We start from the raw sequence: 25162 nt of genomic DNA, 5'->3' as shown, positions 1-25162 counted from the left end.
CAACAATAAATGAAAAAAGAAAATCCTTCTGTAAGAAGTAATAGGTGCATAAACAACAGTAAAAAGAAAAGGAAAAAATACTTCTGTAAGGAGTAAAGGAGTCAAATAGACAAATGAGCAAAACTAAGTTTACTGTCAACTAGATATAGTGGAATGGGACTGTGCAGGCATACAGATGAACAATATTACCCCTGTAAAATAATCAAAACTAATTTGTTACAGCTAGACATCCACATTCATTAATAAATCCATCAATAAAATAAAATAAATGAAGTCAAATAAAAAAAACTTTCGGTGAGTAAGATAACATGATAGCACTAATGCAACTGATGTCAAAAAAGAACAAAAAAGTTAACTGAATTTAATTAATGAATTAAATGAGTTGATAACACCAAACTGAATTATTTTTTCCAAATTAAATGAACAAAATGGCATAAATATTGCATGATTGCAAAATGAAGTGTTCATTTGGCTCAGTCTAAATCACTTATGTGTTTGCAGTTGAAGCACTTTTTAGGTTGGTTTAACAATTTTCTTTTTTTAGTGTGTATATCACTGAAGAATATATGAATATGAACAGAGGAATATATGAATATAAGGAGACCTGCACTACTTTAGAATTACATTCATTACAATTTCACCGACTAATGATGACACATTTTTGAGTTGAACATCATCCTACCTCTTACTTACCACAGAGAATCCAGTGTTGCAAACCCGGAATTAAGAAATAACAGCAAATCTCCCTGTTAACACATAGTTGTATTCACTGGGGAGTCTAACATGCTTTAAATATCTCTAGGTATGAAACTGTAAATGAAAATGATGCGCTTCATTTCAAATGGGCCTCCTGTTAAAATATAAAGTAAAATAAAAAAAAATCATTATTTGTCTGAGTTCAGACTGGTAAGTAAAGGGTGCAGGGAAAAGCAAGGGCAAGGTTGGACAATAGCTTGCTTTGGGTAACATGAAATTGAAAGGAATGGTTCTGATGAAGGAAGAGACTAAATCCAAGTAACTACACTGATAAAACGTGCAACAAGAACAGATGTCATGCATGTGATGACACACTCAGCATTCCAAGTGCACGGATTAAAGCAGTTGTATACATTTCACCATACTTGTGGATTAATAACTGAACAACAGCAGCTCTCTGGGGAATTATTAACATATTACATGATGTTACAAAAAAAATTGGTGAAATTACAAATACTAAACTTTCCAGATGATAAATTGTGTTTGTTTGTTATTACTGTTGTTGCTAGTTGGGAAGTCCTGTGACATATTCTGAAGCAATTTGTATGTCAAAAACAAAGGATGCAATGGCACATAAAATAATGGTTCGGTACATTTTCAGTACAGTGGAAAAAAATTAACTATTTTAAAGGTATCCTGTGTTCTTTAGGCTACTGTGTGACTGAAATGTCTTTCTAGATTCCCACAAAATATTTTTTTCTTGAATGTTTGTGAAATATACAACCCCATTTCCAATGAAGTTGGGACATTGTGTAAAATGCGAATAAAAACAGAATTCAATGATTTGCAAATCCTCTTCAACCCATATTCAATTGAATACACCACAAAGACAAGCTATTTAATGTTCAAACTGATTAGCTTTGTTGTTTTTGTGCAAAGATTTGCTCATTTTGAAATGGATGTCTGCAACACATTTCAAAAAAGCTGGGACGGGGAAACAAAAGACTGGGAAAGTTGATGAATACTCAAAGAACACCTGTTTAGAAACAGGTGAGTGTCATGATTGGGTATAAAAGGAGCATCCCAAAAGGCTCAGCCTTTTGAAAAGTGTGGAAAAGTGTGCTGTGGTCTGATGAGTCCACATTTCAAATTGTTTTTGGAAATCATGGGCATTGTGTCCTCCGGACAAAAGAGGAAAAAGACAATCCAGACTGTTACCACCGCAAAGTTCAAAAGCCAGCATCTATGATGGTATGGGGGTGTGTTAGTGCCCATGGCATGGGCAACTTACACATCTGTGATGGCACCATCAATGCTGAAAGGTGCATCCAGGTTTTGGAGAAACACATGCTGCCATCCAAGCAACGTCTTTTTCAGGGACGTCCCTGCTTATTTCAGCAAGACAATGCCAAGCCACATTCTGCATATGTTACAACAGCGTGGCTTAGTAGTAAAAGAGTGCAGGTACTAGACTGGCCTGCCTGCAGGCCCGACCTGTCGCCTATTGAAAATGTGTGGCGCATTATGAAGCGCAAAATACGACAACAGAGGCCCAAGACTGTTGAACAACTGAAGTCGTACATCAAGCAAGAATGGGAAAGAATTCTACCTACAAACCATCAACAATTAGTGTCCTCAGTTACCAAACGCTTATTGAGTGTTGTTAGAAGGAAAGGTGATGTAACACAGTAGTAAACATATCACTGTCCCAACTTTTTTGAAAGGTGTTGCAGGTATCCATTTGAAAATGCGCAAATATTTGCACAAAAACAATAAAGTTAATCAGTACATTAAACATTAAATATCTTGTCTTTGTGGTGTATTCAATTGAATATACATAGGTTGAAGAGGATTTGCAAATAATAGTATTCTGTTTTTATTTACATTTTACACATCACTGCAACTTCATTAGAATTGGGGTTGTACATGTGCTCTGTCAACAACCCCAACATTTTTGTCCTAACATGTTCATGCCATTTTTACCACTAAACTAAATGTGAGAAAATCCACAGCAGTGGTAAGAAGTCCAGTTCAACTGCTGTTTATCATGCTGTGTGAGTGATTTCATTTGGATACACTTTCAGTTTCCAGTTGCCAGATTGTTGGTGAACCTTACTTTGTTTCCAGCTGTAATTTTAGATTTGATCCTAATTTCTGTAATTTCCTCTTTCTTGTCACCATTTTTACCTTCTGTTACTTACCTGGCCACCTCTTTGAGAAGCTAAATTTTGGTCAATTTCCGGTCTTGTCTGCTCAAATTGATTTTGAATCTGTTTTTCATATTAACTTCAGTACTGATGGATTAATCTTACAACTGTGTCAAGATAATTTTGAAAAAACAAAAAACAAACAAAGCCAGCTGTAAAATTAAAGTAAAAGATGCATATCACCTCCTATCTGCACAAATTACATCTGATAATTCACTCTTAGAGATCACGAAGTGATACAATGTCACAGATCATTTTTTTTTACATTTTCAAAACCTTCACGATGGGTTACAATGTTTTGCAATGCCACAATTACCACAGATTGCTCACTATAACATCCCTTGACTGGCTATCTAATTGTTTTTTAGTCACAATAGTAGTCAATCAAGTTTACTGTGGCTCAAATGTGAATTTATGTTGTGGTTCATGTCCATGTTGTCTGTCGCCTGTGTTTTTTAGTATCTATTGGTGTGATGTCAGTTTTGCATTGATTTTAAAAGTAATTCCAGTTTTGGTTAAGTTTGTTTTCTCTGTTCTTGAAATTATTTCTGTGTTCTTCCTTGTGACTTTTTAGTATTTTTAGTTCTGGTTTATTCTTTAAATGTGTATCTGGTTTCATTCTTGTTTGGGATTAGGTTTATTTCTATATGTCTTCCTTTGGTTGAATTCTATAGGTTTGTCAGCTTCACCCCACTTCATTGTTTTACTTTCACACATTCTTCTCTGTTCTTGTTTGTTTTGCTTTCTTCCTGTTTGCTCTTGCAGCTGAATTAAGTCAACCATCTGTGCATCTGCTGTGAATTTTAACAACCTCCTAGTCTACTTAAATCCTGCTTTTCAGTTTCTTGGTTGCTGGTATGTTGGTTGTCTTTGACCTTGTGTTTCTTTGTGTTCATATTCTCCAAGTTTGCACTCCAGTTGCCTACTTAAACACCCTGTCAATTTTTCCTGAGTTGGAATTTATGCATTGAACATTGATTATCTGTATATGAACTGGGACTGAAATTGGCTTTCATCAGAAAACACTGATTGAACACATCCTGCATGTTCTTTGTATCTGAGGTAACGTCAGTGCAGAACAACAGCAATTTATTGCACTGTATTAAATTATTTGTGGTTCTTGAAGCAAAGTAAATTGCACTATCCAAGTAAAGGATCCTCAGACACAGTTTAGACTGTGCCAAATTTGCTAACAGTGCAAAGTAGCCACTACTTTAAATTACAGTCAGTGGAAGGTTAGATGTTTTTAGAAAAGGAGGTGCAAAGCAGTTGAGGAAATTCTCAGACAATAAGATTCCATGTCATTCACTGAAAATCAGGTGGCTCTATGTCCACTTTTTATTGCTTATGAAAATGGATTTGAAATTTTGGCCAGTCATACGTCCAATGTAAAGACAGTTGAGCTGTATTTTTTTGTAAGGAATGATTGTGATATGATTGGCATATAAAAAGTAGACATTATTATAATCATATGTTTCCCTCAGTCAGAGATCTTAGTATAAAAATATGGAAAAACAGCTCTATTCTGAAAACAGTTAAACAGTGTGTTTAAGGATCCTGTGCCCAATCTGTACCCTTATTTTTTCACTTTGTCTCAGTTACCTTTAGAATTAACAAATTCTATCGCCATCATAATTCTTTAAAAAAAAGGAAAGGTGCCCAAAATTTCAAAAAAGTTTAAATAACTGCGATCTCTGAAATATTTTATTTTAAAAGTGCCACTCTGAAAACAATGCTGGTTGGTACAAGACCTTTCAAAAATAACATTACAGTATTGATGACTTTAATTAATGATTTAGATAACAAAAGTTGGTCTATCTCTGGGCCAACTGATACTTCAAACACCATGAGTACTAAATGGCCTATCTGGCACAAAATGCATATGACATTTCCAAAAATAAAAGAAAACAGTTCATCATGGTGACAATGAAACTATAGAAACAGGAATTTTCAGTAATTAACATAACTTTAATGATTTAAGTCAGAATTTGGTCAAGGCCAATGGCTATCCGAAATATCATCTGTGCTAAAGGACACCATATCCAAAGATATAGGCGTTCATAATGAAAACAGTGTAAACATTGGACACAGACCCTTCTGTGTCTAAAATAGGTTTTTGGCCTCCCAGAAAAACAGAGCTTAACAACTGGTACAGAAACATTTGTCTGCCATTACAGAGGTCAGACGTTTCCTGTAGTTCTTGATCAAGTTTTCACACACTGCAACAGGGATTTTGGTTCACTCCTCCATACAGATCTTCTCCAAATCTTTCAGGTTTGGAGTTTCAGCTCCCTCCAAAGATTTTCTATTGAGTTCAGGTCTGGAGACTAGCCAGGCCACTCCAGGACCTTGAAATGCTTCTTACGGAGCCCCTCCTTAGTTGCCCTGGCTGTGTGTTTGGGGTCATTATCATGCTGGAAGACCCAGCCATGACCCATCTTCAATGATATTACTGAGGGAAGGACGTTGTTTGCCAAAATCTCGCAATACATGACCCATGATTCATCCTCCCTTCAATACGGTGCAGTCGTCCTGTCCTCTTTGCAGAAGAGCACCCCCAGAGTATGATGTTTCCACCCCCATGCTTCACGGTTGGGATGGTTTTCTTGGGGTTGTTCTCATCCTCTAAACATGGTAAGTGGAGTTGATTCCAAAAAGCTCAATTTTTGTTCTCATCTGACCACATGACCTTCTCCCATGCCTGCTCTGGATCACCCAAATGGTCACTGGTGAACTTCAAACGGGCCTGGACATGTGCTGGCTTGAGCAGGGGGACCTTGCTGCCCTGCAGGATTTTAAACCATGACAGCATCATGTGTTACTAATGTAATCTTTGTGACTGTGGTCCTAGCTCTCTTCAGGTCATTGACCAGGTCCTCCTGTGTAGTTCTGAGCTTTCTCAGAATCATCCTTACCCCACACACTGAGATCTTGCATGGAATCCCAGATCGAGGGAGATTGACAGTTATCTTGTGTTTCTTCCACTTTCTAATAAATAATCATAACAGTTGTCTTCTACCAAGCTGCTTGCCTGTTGTTCTGTAGTCCATCCCAGCCTTGTGCAGGTTTAGAGTTTTGTCCCTGGTGTCCTTAGACAGCTCTTTGGTCTTGGCTATAGTGGACAGGTTGGCGTGTGATTGATTGAGTGTGTGAACAGGTGTCTTTTATACAGGTAACAAGTTCAAACAGGTGGAATTCATACAGGTAAAGAGTGCAGAATAAGAGGGCTTCTTAAAGAAAAATTAACAGGTCTGTGAGAGACAGAATTCTTGCTGGTTGGTAGGGGATCAAATACTTATTTTATGCAATAAAATGCAAATTAATTATTTAAAAATCATACAATGTGATTTTCTGTTTTTTTTTTTTTTTTTTAGATTCTGTCTCTCACAGTTGAAGTGTACCTACGATACAAATTACAGACCTCTCCATTCTTTGTAGGTGGGAAAAACCTGCAAAACTGACAGGGGGTCAAATACTTATTTTCCCCACTGTGTATGTGTGTGTGTGTATATAAATATATATATATATATATATATATATATATATATATATATATATATATACACTCAACAAAAATATAAAACAAACACTTTTGGTTTTGCTCCCATTTTGTATGAGATGAACTCAAAGATCTAAAACTTTTTCCACATACACAATATCACCATTTCCCTCAAATATTGTTCACAAACCAGTCTAAATCTGTGATAGTGAGCACTTCTCCTTTGCTGAAATAATCCATCCCACCTCACAGGTGTGCCATACCAAGATGCTGATTAGACACCATGATTAGTGCACAGGTGTGCCTTAGACTGTCCACAATAAAAGGCCACTCTGAAAGGTGCAGTTTTGTTTTATTGGGGGGGATACCAGTCAGTATCTGGTGTGACCACCATTTGCCTCATGCAGTGCAACACATCTCCTTCGCGTAGAGTTGATCAGGTTGTCAATTGTGGCCTGTGGAATGTTGGTCCACTCCTCTTCAATGGCTGTGCGAAGTTGCTGGATATTGGCAGGAACTGGTACACGCTGTCGTATACGCTGGGCCAGAGCATCCCAAACATGCTCAATGGGTGACATGTCTGGTGAGTATGCCGGCCATGCAAGAACTGGGACATTTTCAGCTTCCAGGAATTGTGTACAGATCCTTGCAACATGGGGCTGTGCATTATCCTGCTGCAACATGAGGTGATGTTCTTGGATGTATGGCACAACAATGGGCCTCAGGATCTCATGCATTCAAAATGCCATCAATAAAATGCACCTGTGTTCTTCGTCCATAACAGACGCCTGCCCATACCATAACCCCACTGCCACTATGGGCCACTCGATCCACAACATTGACATCAGAAACCGCTCACCCACACGACGCCACACACGCTGTCTGCCATCTGCCCTGGACAGTGTGAACCGGGATTCATCCGTGAAGAGAACACCTCTCCAACGTGCCAAACGCCAGCGAATGTGAGCATTTGCCCACTCAAGTCGGTTACGACGACGAACTGGAGTCAGGTCGAGACCCCGATGAGGACGACGAGCATGCAGATGAGCTTCCCTGAGACGGTTTCTGACAGTTTGTGCAGAAATTCTTTGGTTATGCAAACCGAATGTTTCAGCAGCTGTCCGAGTGGCTGGTCTCAGACGATGCTGGAGGTGAACATGCTGGATGTGGAGGTCCTGGGCTGGTGTGGTTACACGTGGTCTGCGGTTGAGGCTGGTTGGATGTACTGCCAAATTCTCTGAAACGCCTTTGGAGACAGCTTATGGTAGAGAAATGAACATTCAATACACGAGCAACAGCTCTGGTTGACATTCCTGCTGTCAGCATGCCAATTGCATGCTCCCTCAAATCTTGCGACATCTGTGGCATTGTGCTGTGTGATAAAACTGCACCTTTCAGAGTGGCCTTTTATTGTGGGCAGTCTAAGGCACACCTGTGCACTAATCATGGTGTCTAATCAGCATCTTGATATGGCACACCTGTGAGGTGGGATGGATTATTTCAGCAAAGGAGAAGTGCTCACTATCACAGATTTAGACTGGTTTGTGAACAATATTTGAGGGAAATGGTGATATTGTGTATATGGAAAAAGTTTTAGATCTTTGAGTTCATCTCATACAAAATGGGAGCAAAACCAAAAGTGTTGCATTTATATTTTTGTTGAGTGTATATATATATATATATATATATATATATATATATATATATATATATATATATATATATATATATATATATATATATACATACACACACACACACACACACACAGTGGGGTAAAAAAGTATTTAGTCAGCTCCTGATTGTGCAAGTTCTCCGACTTAGAAAGATTAAATTTTCTTCATAGGTACACTTCAACTATGAGAGATAAAATGAGAAAAAAAATCCAGGAAATCACATTGTAGGATTTTTAAAGAATTTATTTGTAAATTATAGTGGAAAATAAGTATTTGGTCAATAACAAAAGTTCAATTCAATACTTTGTAAAATAATCTTTGTTGGCAATGACTGAGGTCAAATGTTTCCTGTAAGTCTTCACCAGGTTTGCACACACTGTAGCTGGTATTTTGGCCCATTCCTCCATGCAGATCTCCTCTAGAGCAGTGATGTTTTGGGGCTGTCACTGGGCAACATGGACTTTCAACTCCCTCAACAAATTTCCTATGGGGTTGAGGTCTGGAGACTGGCTCGGCCACTCCAGGACCTTGAAATGTTTTTTATGGAGCCACTCCCTTGTTGCCTGAGCGGTGTGCTTGGGATCATTGTCCTGCTGGAGGACCCAGCCATGTTGCATCTTCAATGCTCTCACTGATGGAAGGAGGTTTGGGCTTAAAATCTCATGATACATTGCCACATTCATTCTTCCCTTAACACGGATCAGTCGTCCTGTCCTCTTTGCAGAAAAACAGCCCCAAAGCATGATGTTTCTACCCCCATGCTTCACAATAGATATGGTGTTCTTGGGATGCAACTCAGCATTCTTCTTCCTCCAAACACAATGAGATGAGTTTTTACCAAAAAGTTCCATTTTGGTTTCACTGGACCACATGATATTCTCCCAATGCTCTTCCGGATCATTCATATGCTCTCTGGCAAACTTCAGACGGGCATGGACATGTACTGGCTTAAGCAGGGGGGCACACCTGGCACTGCAGGATTTGAGTCCCTCTCTGCGTAGTGTGTAGCCTTTGTTACTTTGGTCCCAGCTCTCTGCTGGTCATTCATCAGGTCCCTCCGTGTAGTTCTGGGATTTTTGTTCACCGTTCTCATGATCATTTTGACCCCACAGGATGACATCTTGCATGGAGCCCCAGATCGAGGGAGATTATCAATGGTCTTGTATGTCTTCCATTTTCTTACAATTGCTCCCACAGTTGATTTATTCACACCAACCTGCTTGACTATTGTAGACTAACTCTTCCCAGCCTGGTGCAGGTCTGCAATTGTCTTCCTGGTGTCCTCGGCAGCTCTTTGGTCTTGGCCGTGGTTGAGTTTGGAGTCTGACTCTTTGAGGCTATGGACAGGTGTCTTTTATACAGATAACAAGTTCAAACAGGTGCCATTAATACAGGCAACAGGTGGAGGACAGAAGAGCTTCTTAAAGAAGAAGTCACAGGTCTGTGAGAGCCAGAAATCTTGCTCGTTTGTCGGTGACCAAATACTTATTTTCCACCATAATTTACAAATAAATTCTTTAAAAATCCTACAATGTGATTTCCTGGATTTTTTTTTTCTCATTTTGTCTCTCATAGTTGAAGTGTACCTATCATGAAAATTACAGACCTCTCTCATCTTTCTAAGTAGGAGAACTTGCACAATCAGGGACTGACTAAATACTTTTTTACCCCACTGTGTGTGTGTGTATATATATATATATATATATATATATATATATATATATATATATGAGGTCTATTAGAAAAGTATCCGACCTTATTATTTTTTTTCAAAAACCATATGGATTTGAATCATGTGTGATTACATCAGACATGCTTGAACCCTCGTGGGCATGCGAGAGTTTTTTCACGCCTGTCGGTTACGTCATTCGCCTGTGGGCAGGCTTTGAGTGAGGAGTCGCCCACCCTCTCGTCGATTTTTCATTGTTTAGGAATGGCTCAGAGACTGCTGCTTTGTTTGATTAAAATTTTTTCAAAACTGTAAAGCACAACTGAGTGGACACCATTCAATAAATTCAGCTGGTTTTCGTTGAAAATTTTAACAGCTGATGAGAGATTTTGGTCTGGTAGTGTCGCTTTAAGGACGGCCCACGGTGCCTGACGGCGATCTGCGCTCCGAGGCGGCGTCATCTCTCTGTTTCAAGTTGAAAACTTCTACATTTCAGGCTCTGTTCACCCAGTAAGTCGTCAGAGAACAGAGAACTTTCAGAAGAAGTTGGCATGAGGAGTTTATGCAGACATTCCACTGTTAAAGGTCATTTTGTAATGAAAGAACGTGCGGGCAGATTCGCATGTCGTGCCGCACCCGACCGCGGGGGGGGGGGCGCGACAGGAAAAACACCTCCATTGGAAAACTTAACGAGCAAGTTGGAACATGCCCAACTGTTAAACAATTTCTCAGTTACTCAATTGTTGAAAGCCATCAAAAGCCGCCTGAATTTTACAAATGGTGTTCAACACGGAGGTGTTTTTCCTGTCGCAGCGCACAGATTTGCGGCGTCGTCACGGAAACGACTCGGCGAATTTGCGCGCACGTTCTTTCATTACAAAATGACCTTTAACAGTGGAATGTCCGCATAAACTCCTCATGCCAGCCTCTTCTGAATCTTCTCTGTTCTCTCACGACGTCCTGGGTCAACAGAGCCTTAAATTAGGATGATTTCAGCTCGAAACAGCCAGACGAAGTCGCCTGGGAGCGCTGCGCGACATCCCGCTCCGTGGGAAGTCCTTAAAGTGACAGAAACACCCCATAATCTCTCATCAGCTGTTAAACTTTTCACCGAAAACCAGCTGAATTTCTTGAATAGTGTCCACTCGGATATCCCTCACAGGTCCTGAAAAAAGTTTGATAAAGCAACGCGCGCCATCTCGAGCAGCGTCTCAAACAAAGGAATTCAGCCGAGAGGGCTGGACCAGTGCTCACTCAAAGCCTGCCCACAGGGAAATGATGTCACCGACGCGTGAAAAAACTCACGCATGCGCACGAGGGTTCAAGCATGATTGGTGTAATCGCATGTCATTTAAATCCATATAGTTTTGTTTTTTTTTTTTTTATAAAACTGCCGGTTAGTTTTATAAGATACCTCGTATATATATACACACCTTTATGTTCGGACTGGCAATATAGAAGTGTATAATTTTTATAATGTATTGACATGATTAATGCTACTTTTGGCAAAAGTGGACATAGAAATAGCTCATTCTGAGGGAATGGTGTATTGGGTAAATTCAAGGTAATATTGCACACACTGTAAAGTTTAAATGATGCCACAAACCGGCTTCAGGTAAACAAGTCATGGGTTAGTGAGTGGGTGATGACATGTTATTGTAAGGGAAACTAAACCATGATGTGGCATGGCATTTCTTGGGAGGAGAGGGAAAAAAAGAGCATAAAAAAGGGAGAATCTCACACGAAATTTCCTGAGAATGTCACATGAATGGAGAAGGTAGTCAAAAGGCCAGGCAGACATCAGGCGTCTGAACGATAAGTCACGATTTTAATACAAAGTCAGACAATGTGATGACTATTTATTATATGAAAAGGGAATTAGAAAAACAGAGTTTGCACAAAAGGGCACTTCTGAAATTTTTGTCTCAACTACTAATAACCTGATAATATAAACCATGTCAGTAATATACCAAAACAAGTGAACAACATTGCACATTATGAGCTCATAAATACGGAGTCTATCAGTAATTTTTGTTTCATTTAGTCGACATAAACAGTCACGGCAAGTCCCCCCCAATAGCATCTTGTTCTCCTTGAGAGTTCTTCCTGATTGTCCTTGCCAATATTACCATGAGCTTGCTCTTGGTAGAATATTGGATCTTTGTAAATTATTTAACACAGAGTACGAAGTTGACTGCCTTAAGATGATGCCATTTATGATTTAATGTTATTATTTGTATGTTCTTTCAACTCCCTTTTTCACCTTGGGTCACCACAGCAAATTCAAAATTGACCTGGATGTTTATTTCATTTTATGTCGGATGCCCTTCCTGGTGCAGCTTCACATTATATGGAAAATGGGCAGGGCTGCTCTTGAATCAAGTGCACCAAACTGCCTCTGTATGCTGTGTGAGTAAAACTGAAATGAACTGAACTGAGTACCCTGCCTGTTGCATTAATTTTTTGGGGGGTTGGCCCAACCTCCAAGAGTTTCATTAAAATTTCAAAGGGAAAATGACAATGAAACTGTAAAATAGAAATAAAAAAGGGGTTTACATTAATCTCTCAAATATTAAATATCTTAAATATATGTGGTCAAATGGTTTCCATGAACATGTAAAACAACAACAGAATGTGAATTTGAAGATTTGAGTATCATTTTTCTTATGGCATTTTCACACCTGAATATTTGGTTTTACAATGTGTTCACAGTAAAGAAACATAGTACTTACATCCTGACTTTGTCATCATCTATGGAGGCTACATCTCCCTTGACATAGACTTGTTTGAAGACGTACATGCGTCTGACACTGGCTTTTTGTCAATTTGGTGAAAAGTTCCACCTGAACTAAATAAAAGTTCTGTTTAAATGGAGAAAAGAGAATGAACAGATTCCTTCGATTGCAACTGCACTATTATTGTTCATAGTATTTTTACCAGCAGCATGTTGACTGCACTTGTGATCAAAAGTTAAAATTGTCTGCTGTCTAAATTGTCTGTTTCTTTTCTTCTTTTGCTGGTTAATGGGTGCCTGTAGCTGGTCTGAACTATCCAAGAAGTGTTTTCACACTGCAAATGAACCGAACCATGGTTCAGTTTAATCCAGACCAAGACCACCTCTTTCGTTTGGAACAAATTTTGGTCCTTTGGTACAAACTGATGTCCGAGACAACTTTGACACCTATCATTTTAACTCTGACTAAACTGACAAGTCAGACGGTCCGGACTAAACAAAGTAGGTGTGAAAGCACCTTTAACAACTGAATGAATAGGGTAAAATGTATATAAACTGGTTTATTTGATTCATCATTACCAAAATTTTCCTTGCATTTTAAATGCATGTTAAACTCGGTAAACAAAATGGTTTGTCTTGCATTATAAGTAATAAACAGCAACATGATCTTTGTGAAAAAACAAAAATGTGATAAATGTATCTCCAGAGGTACGCATACAGGTTGAAAAACATGTTAACCACCACAAGTAAATGTCAGACATTGCTTGTGTGGCCCTAAACGCTACATTCCCAGGTCATGTGTCATTCTGAGAAAATGTCCATTGTGAGTGTCCTCATGGACAACTAACATCGTCCCCTGTTTGCAAAAAGCATTGCAAATGCTGCAGAACATCCAACCTTCAATGAGAAGAAACCAAAGACATACTAGAAGACTCATCTATGATCAGAAAAGAGCAAACTCAGTGACAGGGTGATGGCACTGCACTCTCACTGCCACCATGGGCTAGGTGCAAAGCCCAGTGCCATGACCCCAACTCCACAGTCGAGTACTTTCATCAAGCGCCTCCAGACTCCCCCCTCACACACTGGCAGGACTGGGAATGCCCCATAGATGGAGCCTGCCCAATTGTCCAGAGATCCTTTATGAGAACAGTGTAAATGTCTCCAGATAAATTAGTAGGTTTTTGTGTATGATGTTGGGAGAGGTGTTCTTATCTGAGATTTTGTCACAGTGTCCAACTACTCATGCTTATACATGGGGATTTATGAAATATTAACAGTGTAAGAGGATCCAAAGTACTCGTACACCTGTTTCTCCTCTGAAGAACTGTTCGTATCCCATTAACTATACTGTATATTTATAGTGATGGCAACTTCTCAGCTGAATTTTGTTCACTAATAATAAACTGGAAAGTATTCACAACTTAGTACATGAGCTGCAAGCACAAAAAGTATTTGTCACTGGCATAGAATTAGCTGAGTGGTGTCATGTCTCTCTGAGTGGAATATGCATGGCATCTTTGTGTGTGTCTATTTTCATGGGTGTGCAAGTATAGATGGGTGTGTGTGAGTTTGCAGATGTGGATCTGGTGTGCCAGTGTGCTGGAGAGGTTGATGAAAAGATTTCCCCCAAAGTGAGGTGCCATGCGGACAGCACAGCGATCGTGCAAGAACAAAGTCTAACCTCTGAATCCCCGCCCTGGAAACCCGGCCGCAACCCGAAAGAAGAGGACAAAGGACAGCCAAAGACAGAATATCATTAACAAATCTTCAAACGTTTGACTTGAAATAAAATCTCCATAACTAATAGCAATTTAAGAAAATAAATAAATTTAGCCATAGACTCTTTAAATGTACCTGGTAAGTGTTGTACTGTCTTAGGCTGCATGGCAGCAATACAACCAGTGATACAATACTGTGGACTTCATTAAGCATTATTAAGCATAATATAACCTTTGTTATAAGACCACTGGTAAATGACCAAACAAGAGCAAGAATCTTTTAAAATCATGATCGCGAATGATGCCACGTATCAATGTTACAGAAAATGTGATTACTACAGGTCTAAAGGTTTAAAATGTGACAAGTAACCAGGCTCACCTTGCTCATTTTGCTCTTGCTGTCAGCAGTGAGGAATGACATGTTATTGATCTCATTCATCACCACAAAGTTCTGTTCCTCTCGCTTAAAATTCTGAAATACAACAAGAGTAAAAACAAGCACAAAAGAATGCATTGCTACAAATGCTTGCAATTCAAGACCAAACTAGAACGGCAGTCAGCGAGTACACACACAGGTACCTATTTTCTTGCACTTTTTTTTTTTTTTAAATTTGAAAAAAAATCCTAGATTGTTACCTTTATTTGGAACCACTTCAAAAGTAATCTCTACACAACATCTAGATCTTAATTGGGGGGCACCGTCATTGTTACTGTCATTCATTAACATTGGCAGATTGGGCATTTTTCAACATTTTCACAAATTTATCAAGAGATAATGCACAGATCTAAAAAAAAAAAAAAAAAAAAGATTTGGTTCAGATCTGGATAGCAATTTAGAATTTGTGGATCATGCACAAAAATGCCCAATCTGCCAATATTAAAGAAGGTGGAAAAAAATGTTCATCACTGGATCCACTACAAAGTTACTATTTCCTCCTTGGCCCATACCCCACCCTTCCACCAAATTTCACAAACGTCTGTTTAGTAATTTTTGCGCAATTCTGCTAACACACAACCAACATTGAAAACATTACCTCCTTGGTGGAGGCAACAAACGTACTTACATGGGATTTAGACCAGAATATGAAGACCTCGCCAACCATTCGAAACAGTTCCTCTGCATCTGGGTCTGGGCATGTCAGCCAGCGGGCTCTGCAACAGAACAGTCTACCCTAAGTCTCATTAAGTGTCAGCAACCAACACTGCAATAAGTTGTGATTCTATCCATATCAATCAGAATTTACTTTTAAAAAATATCATAATAACTTGTTCTTTTTTGTAACTTTTTAACTCGTTAGTCCATCATGAAACATTAGATTAGATCAGATTTGACAGAACTTTATAAATCCCTTGGGAAGACACCCTCAGGGAAATTGAGTTTCCAGCAGCATTGTACAGCAGCACACGGGGTAAGAAGCACACAGAGCATCAAAAGTGAAAGTAAAAAAGAAAAACAGTCTGCAAATATAAATACACAATACAAATAGACATACTGATCAATACTGGTAAAAAGATTGGAACTGACTCAGAGTTAAATTATAACTATTTAAACCAGATTTAGCAATTAATGTACATTTACGACTCTATTAAGTTTACAGTTCAACATCTGAGATGGGTCAACTCGGTACCCCTGCTAACTCATTACTTCCTGAAAGTGTACTAAAAATAATTTTCTTGCCATAATAAGCCGTAATGCATCTGAATTAAATTTTTTGCTTCTGTGGATGTATAGATTCTAGACAGTTGTTTCCAGGTTGTACCTGTTGTTGTCTACATAACGGATGAGTAGAGGATAGAGCGCATACAAGTCTCTGCAGAGAACAGCAAATTCATCACGTATTGTGCCATCTTCTTCATCGCCTTCTGATTTTCCTTCCATTCGCAGATGGTCTTCTTCAGCCACCACCTTTGAGGTGCGTTTCTTCAGCTTCTCCATTGTTGGTATGAAGTGAGATTTTAGCATTTCTGGCTTTGCCCTGCTCACTATAGGCTGTGAAAACACTAAAGTAGAAAATAAAGATTCTGCATTCAGCTGTATAACAAAATATAGTAATTTTTATTGTTGCCTTACAGCAAAAACATCCTGAGTTTGACCCTGATTGTTGAGCTATTTCTGTAGAGTGTGCATGTCCTTGGGGTTCTGATTTCCTCCCATATTCTAAGGTTTACAGGTTAGGTTAACTAATATGCCTACATCACTAATAGGTGTGAATGATTGCCTGTTTGTATATTTAAGTAGGTCAGGTCGAGGAGCATGTGCTGGTACTTTGTGTTGCCACATCCATCACCTTATGGATTCACCTTGTGTCAAAACAATAGTGTGGGGGAGGTGATTGTCAAGTGCAGTGTTTCCCAGTCCTGGTGTTTGGGACCCAAACCGTTCAACTGCACAGTCAACTGTTGATTACCTGAGCACACCTGACTGAGCTGACCAACTCTGATTGGTAAAGGGACACATGGAAAATATGCAGTACTTTTGGGTCCCAAGGACCAGACATGGATAATATTGGCCTAGTGGTTAAAGCAGTGGGCTTGAGGCCAGAGAATCCTTGATTCAAATCTTCATCAGACCAAAAAATCCTTAAGGGCCCCTGAGGAAGGTCCTTAATCCCCATGTTGCTCCAGGTGTGCAGTTGCATTTTAAAGCAGTTTGGATTTAGATGGAAAAACTCTATATAAATGCAGTACCTCCCTATCTCATGATAGTCATGTATCTGTTGCATCCAGGTGATATGAGGGTGTCCTTTTGGGCTCATCAGTTACTGTGGTCCTCAACAATGAGATGCCTGATTGTTGTATCACAGTCCGAAAAGGAACACAAACCCACAGTGTCAAAATTGAAGTTTCTTCACAATAAAAGATGTACACCTCATCTGGAAGATCCGAAGTTAACCATTCATTTGACACAAAGTCAACTGTACCCAAGGATTTTCTAGAGAGAGCTACTACTAAAGACATCTAATAGTCATCTTAGGTTACTGTTACTGTTCAGGTTCACAATCATACAGAAAGACTGGAAGCACCAGGATTCTAAAGATTTGGACCTTCATCCTTCTCAAAAGATATCAGAAGTGACCTCATGACTTCCGATGCTCAGATATCTTTCATCTGTATGTGTTTGTCTTGTGTTAGCAACATGACCAGTTCAGGATGTGTCCCGTATCTTGGTCAACCAAGAAAATGATCCACCTCTCCATGACTCCCAAAAGGATAAAAGGGTAGTGGTAATGAATTAATAGAAGAATTAAGTGTATGTGAAGTGTATGAGATTCTGACTCCACCTGGACAGGACTCCAGTCTGACGCAAGTTACTTCCCCGGCCAAGCCTGGTACGTGTTTACAGCTGAGTAGACTGAAACAACTTGCATAAAGTGTCTTGTCTAAAGCCACAGACAAGTAGAGTGACTGGGAATGAAATCCCAGTCTACCTACTGATAGCATAATTCATTAGCCACTGGGGATGGGTATTGATAAGATTATATCGATATCAATACCATTATCAATTCCACTTATCGATCTGATTCCTTATCGATTCCCTTATCAATACCTCCTGTGAATTTTCTGTGTACTAAAAGTAGGCTTTACAGGTTTTTTATGTGAACAACATTTTATTGAGTCTTAAAGTAAATAAATATGAAATTGGTCACTGGATCCTTGATCTCTGGACATTAACAGAAATCAAAAAAATCTGTAATTTTTGTCAAAAGCATTTCCTTTCAGACATTAATGGCATTATTGTCACTCCATACGTCTGAGCTGAGCTCAGCTGGCTGCTGGAGTCTGCAGGTCTGCAGCCATACAGTCTTGGGCTGCTGCACATCACTGCAGGACATCTCATTTTGGGAGCAAAAATAATTTTGATCAATTGCAGTTTACTGTTTGTATTACAATGTTTGGAAAGAGGTGTCATTTCATTTAAATGGCGATTTGCTTTGAAGTTATAAATTCCGAGCAGACTTGACTCAGCAGAGAGCGGCGCAGGGTTTTGGAGCAACGGAACAGAGGACGATTCTTGTTTCTTTCTTGCAACAAGACAGGAGCCCCAGTTAGTCACTTTAATCTGCACAAAAGTGTCTCACGGCTGACATATTTTAATGACTTTGAGAGGGGATAAGAAGCGGAGTTGCCGCTTCTGAAGAGGAGCAAAGCAATGAACGAACAACGCAGTAGATTGAAATGCTGCTTCATTGGTTCAAGGTTCAAAGCAAAGCCGCGCTGCAGAAACGACTGATTATAAAGACCCGCTGCAGGGTCTGTAATCAATGTAGAGAAATGATCATTTTCCTGACAAACACCCTCAAAAACAACTGCCGCTCTGAAGGACCGATAAGGGAATCGTAAGGCAAAAAGGCTACTGATGTCGGTGAATCGAATAATTTTTTAACGATAACCGAAAAGAACCAGTTCCCAGTACCCATCCCTATTAGCCACTGAACTACTTGTTAATGGGCAACAATAAAATCACTCATCTGAGCATTATAACACATAAATAATATTAAAACCAATACTCACCAGCCAATCTTTTCATCCAGGAGGCTTCATCAATGCCCAAGTTGTTGACTACAATTTTCATGATGCTGCCCAGCAGCTGATTGAGGTGTTCAGATGTGACACCAGTGCAGATTCGGCCTTCCATTTCAGGAAAGTTCTCAAGTCCTCTCTCCCACCAACGAGGAAGATAGTTACACAGCATGGGCAAAGTGATTTCAATCACATGAGGCATCTCAGTATAACGGGCACCTGACTCTGCCAAGCCCCCGATTTCTTTTAGCAGGGCATCCAACTCTGGAATATCCGGACATAATTCCTGGACCTGATTAGGAAGGCCCAATACTTTGCCATTCACAAAAGAAAGAATGAAAGAAAACTCAGGAACAAGACTTCTGAAGAAAGAAAACAAGCCTGAGGAGATGATAACACACTCACTGGCTCTCTCTCTGGGTGTCTTTGTGGTGTAGACAGAGAATGCATTGAACTCATTTAAGAGGGGCTCCAAGTAGGCTACTGGCATAGCAGCTGCCAGGTGTGCCAAACACTCTCCAAGAGCTGGCCTCTGTCTGCAAAAGTTACAAACAAGTTCAATCAAAGAAACTTGGCCACGACTAATTCCTAATTCTATATCTGCCATGCAGATTTCGATTCACCTCTCAGCATGGGGATTCTTGACTGTTCCTAGAGAGTAGATGCTACACATGATGCGGTAGCATGACATCTGTAGATCATCCACTGTATACAGGAAACAGGCACGTGGTGTTAGGATAAATACCACGGCAAATCAGAAAGGATACTGCTGTGAAAGACTCACATATGACATCATCTCCGAATTGGTGCTGAGCAATGTGATCAAAGAGAGAGGTGAGGACTGGGAGTAGGGCAATGGTTGTGTAGTTAATGTTCTGGGACACACCTTTTACTTGCTTCAAAGAAAACCCAACACAAGACAAGTGGACTCAGGAGATTTCAGGTCAGACATTAACCACATCATTTGTAAGGGACAACAATGTGTAAAGTGGACAAAGACTTACTTGATTGCCTTTCGACAGTTTGCCTAGTTTGAGGTTCTCTACCATCTTTTCTATATCGTCTGCAGCACTTTCAAAAAATGACCGCAGCCGTGCTTTCACAATTTCTGGCCCTGACTTCATTACTGTCCTAACAAAGCAAATCAGGAAGAGCATGATTTTACATATAACAACAACACTTTTTAATTTTTTCATTTATATTATTGGATTTCTACATCTTGTGAAGAACTGAAATGCACTAAACCTTGCATCCAAGGATCGTGCCAGAATGTGAAGACAGTTGACGATTGCTGGAGCATCTGTCCCTGCACACATAAACAAAGGTCTGTTGTTGAGCTGCTTCTTTTTTCTTTTGAGAATTTATATCAGCACATATGATTATAAGAGTTCTACAAGACAAACTGAAATTTGTCTCATACTGTACAGATGACTGAAATCTACATACATATCCACACGAGTGTATCATCATACTACAATTTGAGAACTGTTTGTTACTTAACAACAGATTTACTTTTAAGAGGTTTGTGTTGGCAAAGGACAAGGTTATTGGGATCAGATGTCAAATGTTAAAAATGGAGGTGAGTTCTAGAATTGCCCAAGCAATGTCAATTTTGCCAGAGGTCAATTATTGGGATGAAGGTAATGTCTTGCCTATCTGCTGTTTGCCTTCTCTTCTTTCCCCTACTGATTTCTACCAAACTTGGTATGATATTGGCAGATGGCCCCAAAATTCGCATAAAAACATGATTTTGGCAAAGGTCAAAGAAACTGATTATGAACCTGATTTGTACCAAATGTGGGATATTTAGGTCGGTCGTAAAATCTCTCTGACTCAACCAGCCAGAGGCCAATCATTTGGATGAAGGTCAAGATCACTGGGGTCAAATGTCAGACTGCTCAAGCAACTGCTTTTTCATGCCCAACCATCTAGTTACAGAAAAGCATGAAATCTTTCAGGAAGATTAGGGATGAGAAAAAGACACCTTACCAAAGAGAGAAACTCTGTGTCGCACCAGAGCCGACATTTTACAGAAGATACTATGGTGAGAAACAAAAGGAAAAGAACAAAAGTTGGAAAACTTAAAAAAATGACCATAAAAGGAAGAAAAGCTGATGACAGGAGACAAAAGGAAAAGCTTTGAAAGTGAAGGAAAGGGGTGAAATAAGGAATGCAAAACACAACTGAGGTACTATAACTGGCAACATACTGTGTAAAAGCAAAAAGTCATTACCTCGCAATCATCTCCTTCTCCTTATTAGAGGAATGACCACCACTGCCTAAAACTTTTGCAGGTGTGGACAAGAAGTATAGGCAGTGGTTTTTGAAATACTGGTTGATCAGAGGCATCAAAATCTGAGAGAGATAATTAAATCACTTAGTAGAGTCAAGAGAATGATGATAGTTTGGCACTCTTGCATGGCTTATTCGCGTCACCTTAGCAAAGAATTTGATTTCTTGCTCATGAGGAGATTTCTCCACACGTCCACTGCTTACTACAGCCTCTGTAAGTCACAATGAATGATAGTTTTTTCAGTAACCTTAACAAAATATATCTGCTTTAATTTGCATCAGTCCACCAATGTTTCTTGATTGCTTTGAATTACCAAGGTGAGCAATAAATTCCTGGGCAATTTCCATCCATTTCAACAGCTTCTGCAAGAAACCATAAGCAAATCTCTTCTCGATGGATGAAATGTCAGACTCCATGTCTTTCAGGCCCCTGAACAGAAAAAAGAGCCAAGCACAAAGAACCTGTAACACTTTCTGCACAGTGTGGTGAACACCATTAAAAGTGTTCAACAATTTTATGATATCCAAATCATATGTGTAAAGTATTAGAACGCTTGGTATTTTACACATTTCAGTTTGCTTATGCCATTCCAAATACAAAAAAGAAAAAACTACAAAAAATTAAAAATTCTAAAAATATCTTCCTTAAATTAAAACTGAAAACAAGTCTCTACAAGTTCATATAAATTAATTAAAAATATAAAAGCCAAGATGATGGGTTGCATAAGTAATGGAACACTGATATAATACCTGTAAATAATCGGTTTTATTGCCAGTTTTCTTCCAGACAAGACAGGGGATGGATACATGAACATTTCCAAGTCACTGAATATGTCTTGGACTTTATTTACATCAATTATGAAGAAATACAAACAGTATGGCATTCGATGGTAAATGTGTATGGATTGACAGTTCTCAAAAACTGAGTGACTGCAACAAGAAGAGTGAGGAAAGGCACCAAGTCACCCAGACAACCCAGAAGAAGTTATAGGCTTCTGTGGGCTGTGATTGGAGAAATTGTGCACAGTGCATGTTTTGCATTTTGTATCCCCAGTTATACAGCTTCATGATGAAGTGGTATGGAGGAGGTTTTTGTTTCACCAAAACATCAAATCTACAAATTGTTCACCACTGAAAGCAGTTCCATGGTGTCACAAATACAGGGGCGTACAAAACCAACACATGCTCCAAGACTTAAGATAACTTGACGTAGACTGGGACAATATAGCTTAAGCTTCTTGTCCAAGGACACAGACAGGTAGCATGACCGGGAATCAAACCCAGGTCTACATATTGATCAGCCACCTACATATCCCACTGAGCTACCTGCTCTGCAGCCTTAAAAAAAAAGAAATTTCAATAAAGTATTTTATTTCATCATTTGCTGCAAATCACAACACATATTTAGGAAGAATTGTCCAAATCATAGTAATAGCTCAAAATTGCACCCTATTTCAGTCTGCAATATCATGGAGTCCTTGTTTTACATTATTGGGCATAACGTATTCACTTACTGTACTGTAAAAACTAGGCCTGTCTTATTTGTTGCTCTAATGAGATTGTTTTTTTTGTTTAAAGGAATTTCAACAAAGAAAACTACAAGAAAATCTGTCTACACAATGACAAATACATTCAACCCCAGTAAAACAGATTGTAACCATCAGCACGGATTTCACAGAAAGCTACAAACATCAGCTTCGACTGTACCTTGTGACAGCATATCCATTAAGCTGCAGGAACTTGAGCAGCTCATAAGCTTTCTCTCTGTCTCGAGCCTTTTCTCTTGCTGTCAGAGTGTCATAGGGCACCAGAAGAGGATGTGTTCCACCTCCTACAAAAGAAGAGCAGACAGTCAAAACTCTTGAAATAGTTTAAAATTTTTTGTAGCTTTTGAAAGCTCACACTCACACACACATCTTCAACTGCTTACTCCCAATTAAGGGTCACGGGGGGCTGGAGTCTATCCCAGCAGTCATAGGGTATGAGGCAGGGTACACTCTGGACAGGACGCCAGTCTGTCACAGGGCCACATATAGACAAACAACACATGCCACACCCGCACACACAACTTTTAAAGCTCCCAATTCACCTAACCTGCATGTCTTTTGGATATGGGAGGAAGCCGGAGCATCCGGAGGGAACCCACACAAACACGGGAAGAACGTGCAAACTCCACACAGAAAGGCCACAGGTGGAAATTGATCCCATGACGTACTTGCTGTGAGGCAACAATGCTAACCACTAAGCCACTATACTGCCTCTTCCAAACGTTTTCCTCTTTAAAAGCTGTCTTACCTTTCGCCTGCAGCTCCAGCTTTTTCTTCCTTCCCCAGGTGTGTGATAATTTTCTGCCAGTTGTTCTGCCATAGACTGTGAGTGGAGGGGAACCATTAATCTTTATCAGGTGCTGACACTATTGCACAAATGGTTAGACTGTTCATTGCCATACTGCAAGTCTCGTGAAAGAGCCATGTGTGTGATGTCAATGGGCTGTGGACTGTAACCATGGCTTGGGTCATAGGTTGCCTACAGAAAAACCAAATATTAGTTACTATAATAAGCATAAAATCTGAGTCTGGATTATTATGGTTGTATAGTTGTGGAAAAAAAATGTGTACATCAGTATTTTAAGTTAGAAGAAGGCCTATATAGGTCCTGAGGCCCTTTGGCTCCAGTGCTTATCCCTGGATTCCTTATACCCCCTGTCACGCACAGCCAGAATCACTCAGAGTGGTCTCGGAATTATGCATTGGCGCACATCCGAAAAGGTGTCGGATTTCAGTTCAAAAACGTTCTGACAGCCATCTGCAGAAGTCCACACAGTTGGTCAAAAATCTGCCAGCGGTTCAAAGCCCTCCGGGCACCTTTGAGATGGGACACCTATCCGACAGCGTCCATGTATAATCTGACGACCATGTGACCGCAATTTACATATTCCGATGGCGGCAAAACGGGATCTCAAATGATTTGAGCGCACGCAGTAACGAGGGACCCTTGAGATGGATCTGGCATGGCAAAGCCTGCAAGTATGATCTGCACGTGCCACGTATAATAATGCCCAACCCCACCCCACCCCCTGGAGCGCAAAGCAACTGTTGAAATGTATGTGGCATGCTTCATAATTATTATCATGTACAGTGAATGTGAACAGCGGCTATCAAACTGAAAGCTGCGTGCGCTACTGCAGCCGCTAATCTGAATAGGCTGTTATATCCACAATAGACCTTACAGTACAGATATTTGTCCCGTCCTTCCCATGAGTGACATAAATAATGTGAACTACTGTCTCCATCATAACTGTATATTTCATGGGCAGCTGTGCCTCTCCATGGTGCACCAATAACCGTCATTGCACGCGTCGGCTTGGAGCTGCACGGATCTCACGCTGTTAATAAATGATCCCTAGTACCTCTGTATGGAGATATGACATAGAACTGTAGTGCCAGGCCATTACATCATTAAAAACATGAGTCTCACCTCCAACAGCGGTCCAGGAGTGTTTCACAGCGTGGACGTGGATGTGAAGCCGGGACAGCAGCCTGCGGTTAAAATCCTCTCGCCCAAAAAAAAAACAAAAATCCCATGTGATAATCCAACCATTGCAGTTGTCCAGAGTTTGTGCTGTGCTCCTGAAGTGAGCAAACAAGAAAAATGAAGTTCCCTGGAAAGCCTCCGTCTGATGCAGGGGACTGCATGGCCACAATGCCAACAAACATTGAGCAAAGCTGTCCAGTGGCACGCGCTTAGTGGTCCATGCAGCGTTATGCATATACACACAACACAACACCACACACACACCACACACACACACTGTGAGTAATAATTACAGCCCCCCGCCTGTGCGCGGAGCGTACATGCACTGCGCACTCGCACGCACATGCACACTCGCACACACAGCACTCCAGCCTTGTGTTTGCCATCCAGACGTTTGGACATCGGACAGTCTGCAGCGCCTTTTATGGCCGTCTGACAGCAGTCTGTGTCATCTACCTGCTGTCTACATGCACTGTGGATGCCATTGTGCAGGTGTGGATGAGGTAGTCTGGATGCATTCAGACAGGGCTTTTCCTCCTGACTATGTTGGATTATGGCAATATTTGCCGTATCGGACATGGTTCCCCCACATTCTTGCTCTGTGTGACAGGGC

The 25162-nt window shown here is 40.0% G+C and overlaps 1 protein-coding gene across 1 annotated transcript in view; it reads right to left on the bottom strand.

The window, feature by feature from the left end:
- The window catches only part of LOC117517961 (ryanodine receptor 1-like), a 200213-nt gene that overhangs the window by 57705 nt on the left and 117346 nt on the right, over window positions 1-25162 (bottom strand). The window contains exons 70-73 of the mRNA XM_034179082.1: window positions 15963-16203; window positions 15267-15354; window positions 14582-14674; window positions 14166-14180 (exon numbers count right to left, since the gene is read on the bottom strand). Coding sequence (XP_034034973.1) covers window positions 14166-14180; window positions 14582-14674; window positions 15267-15354; window positions 15963-16203 — 437 coding nt within the window. The remainder of the gene's footprint in view (window positions 1-14165; window positions 14181-14581; window positions 14675-15266; window positions 15355-15962; window positions 16204-25162) is intronic.

The sequence above is a fragment of the Thalassophryne amazonica genome, chromosome 9 (assembly GCF_902500255.1).
Source record: "Thalassophryne amazonica chromosome 9, fThaAma1.1, whole genome shotgun sequence".
In the NCBI taxonomy this organism is placed as follows: domain Eukaryota; kingdom Metazoa; phylum Chordata; class Actinopteri; order Batrachoidiformes; family Batrachoididae; genus Thalassophryne; species Thalassophryne amazonica.
Note: the sequence above shows the minus strand (reverse complement) of the source record. Positions and strands in the feature narration are given on the sequence as shown.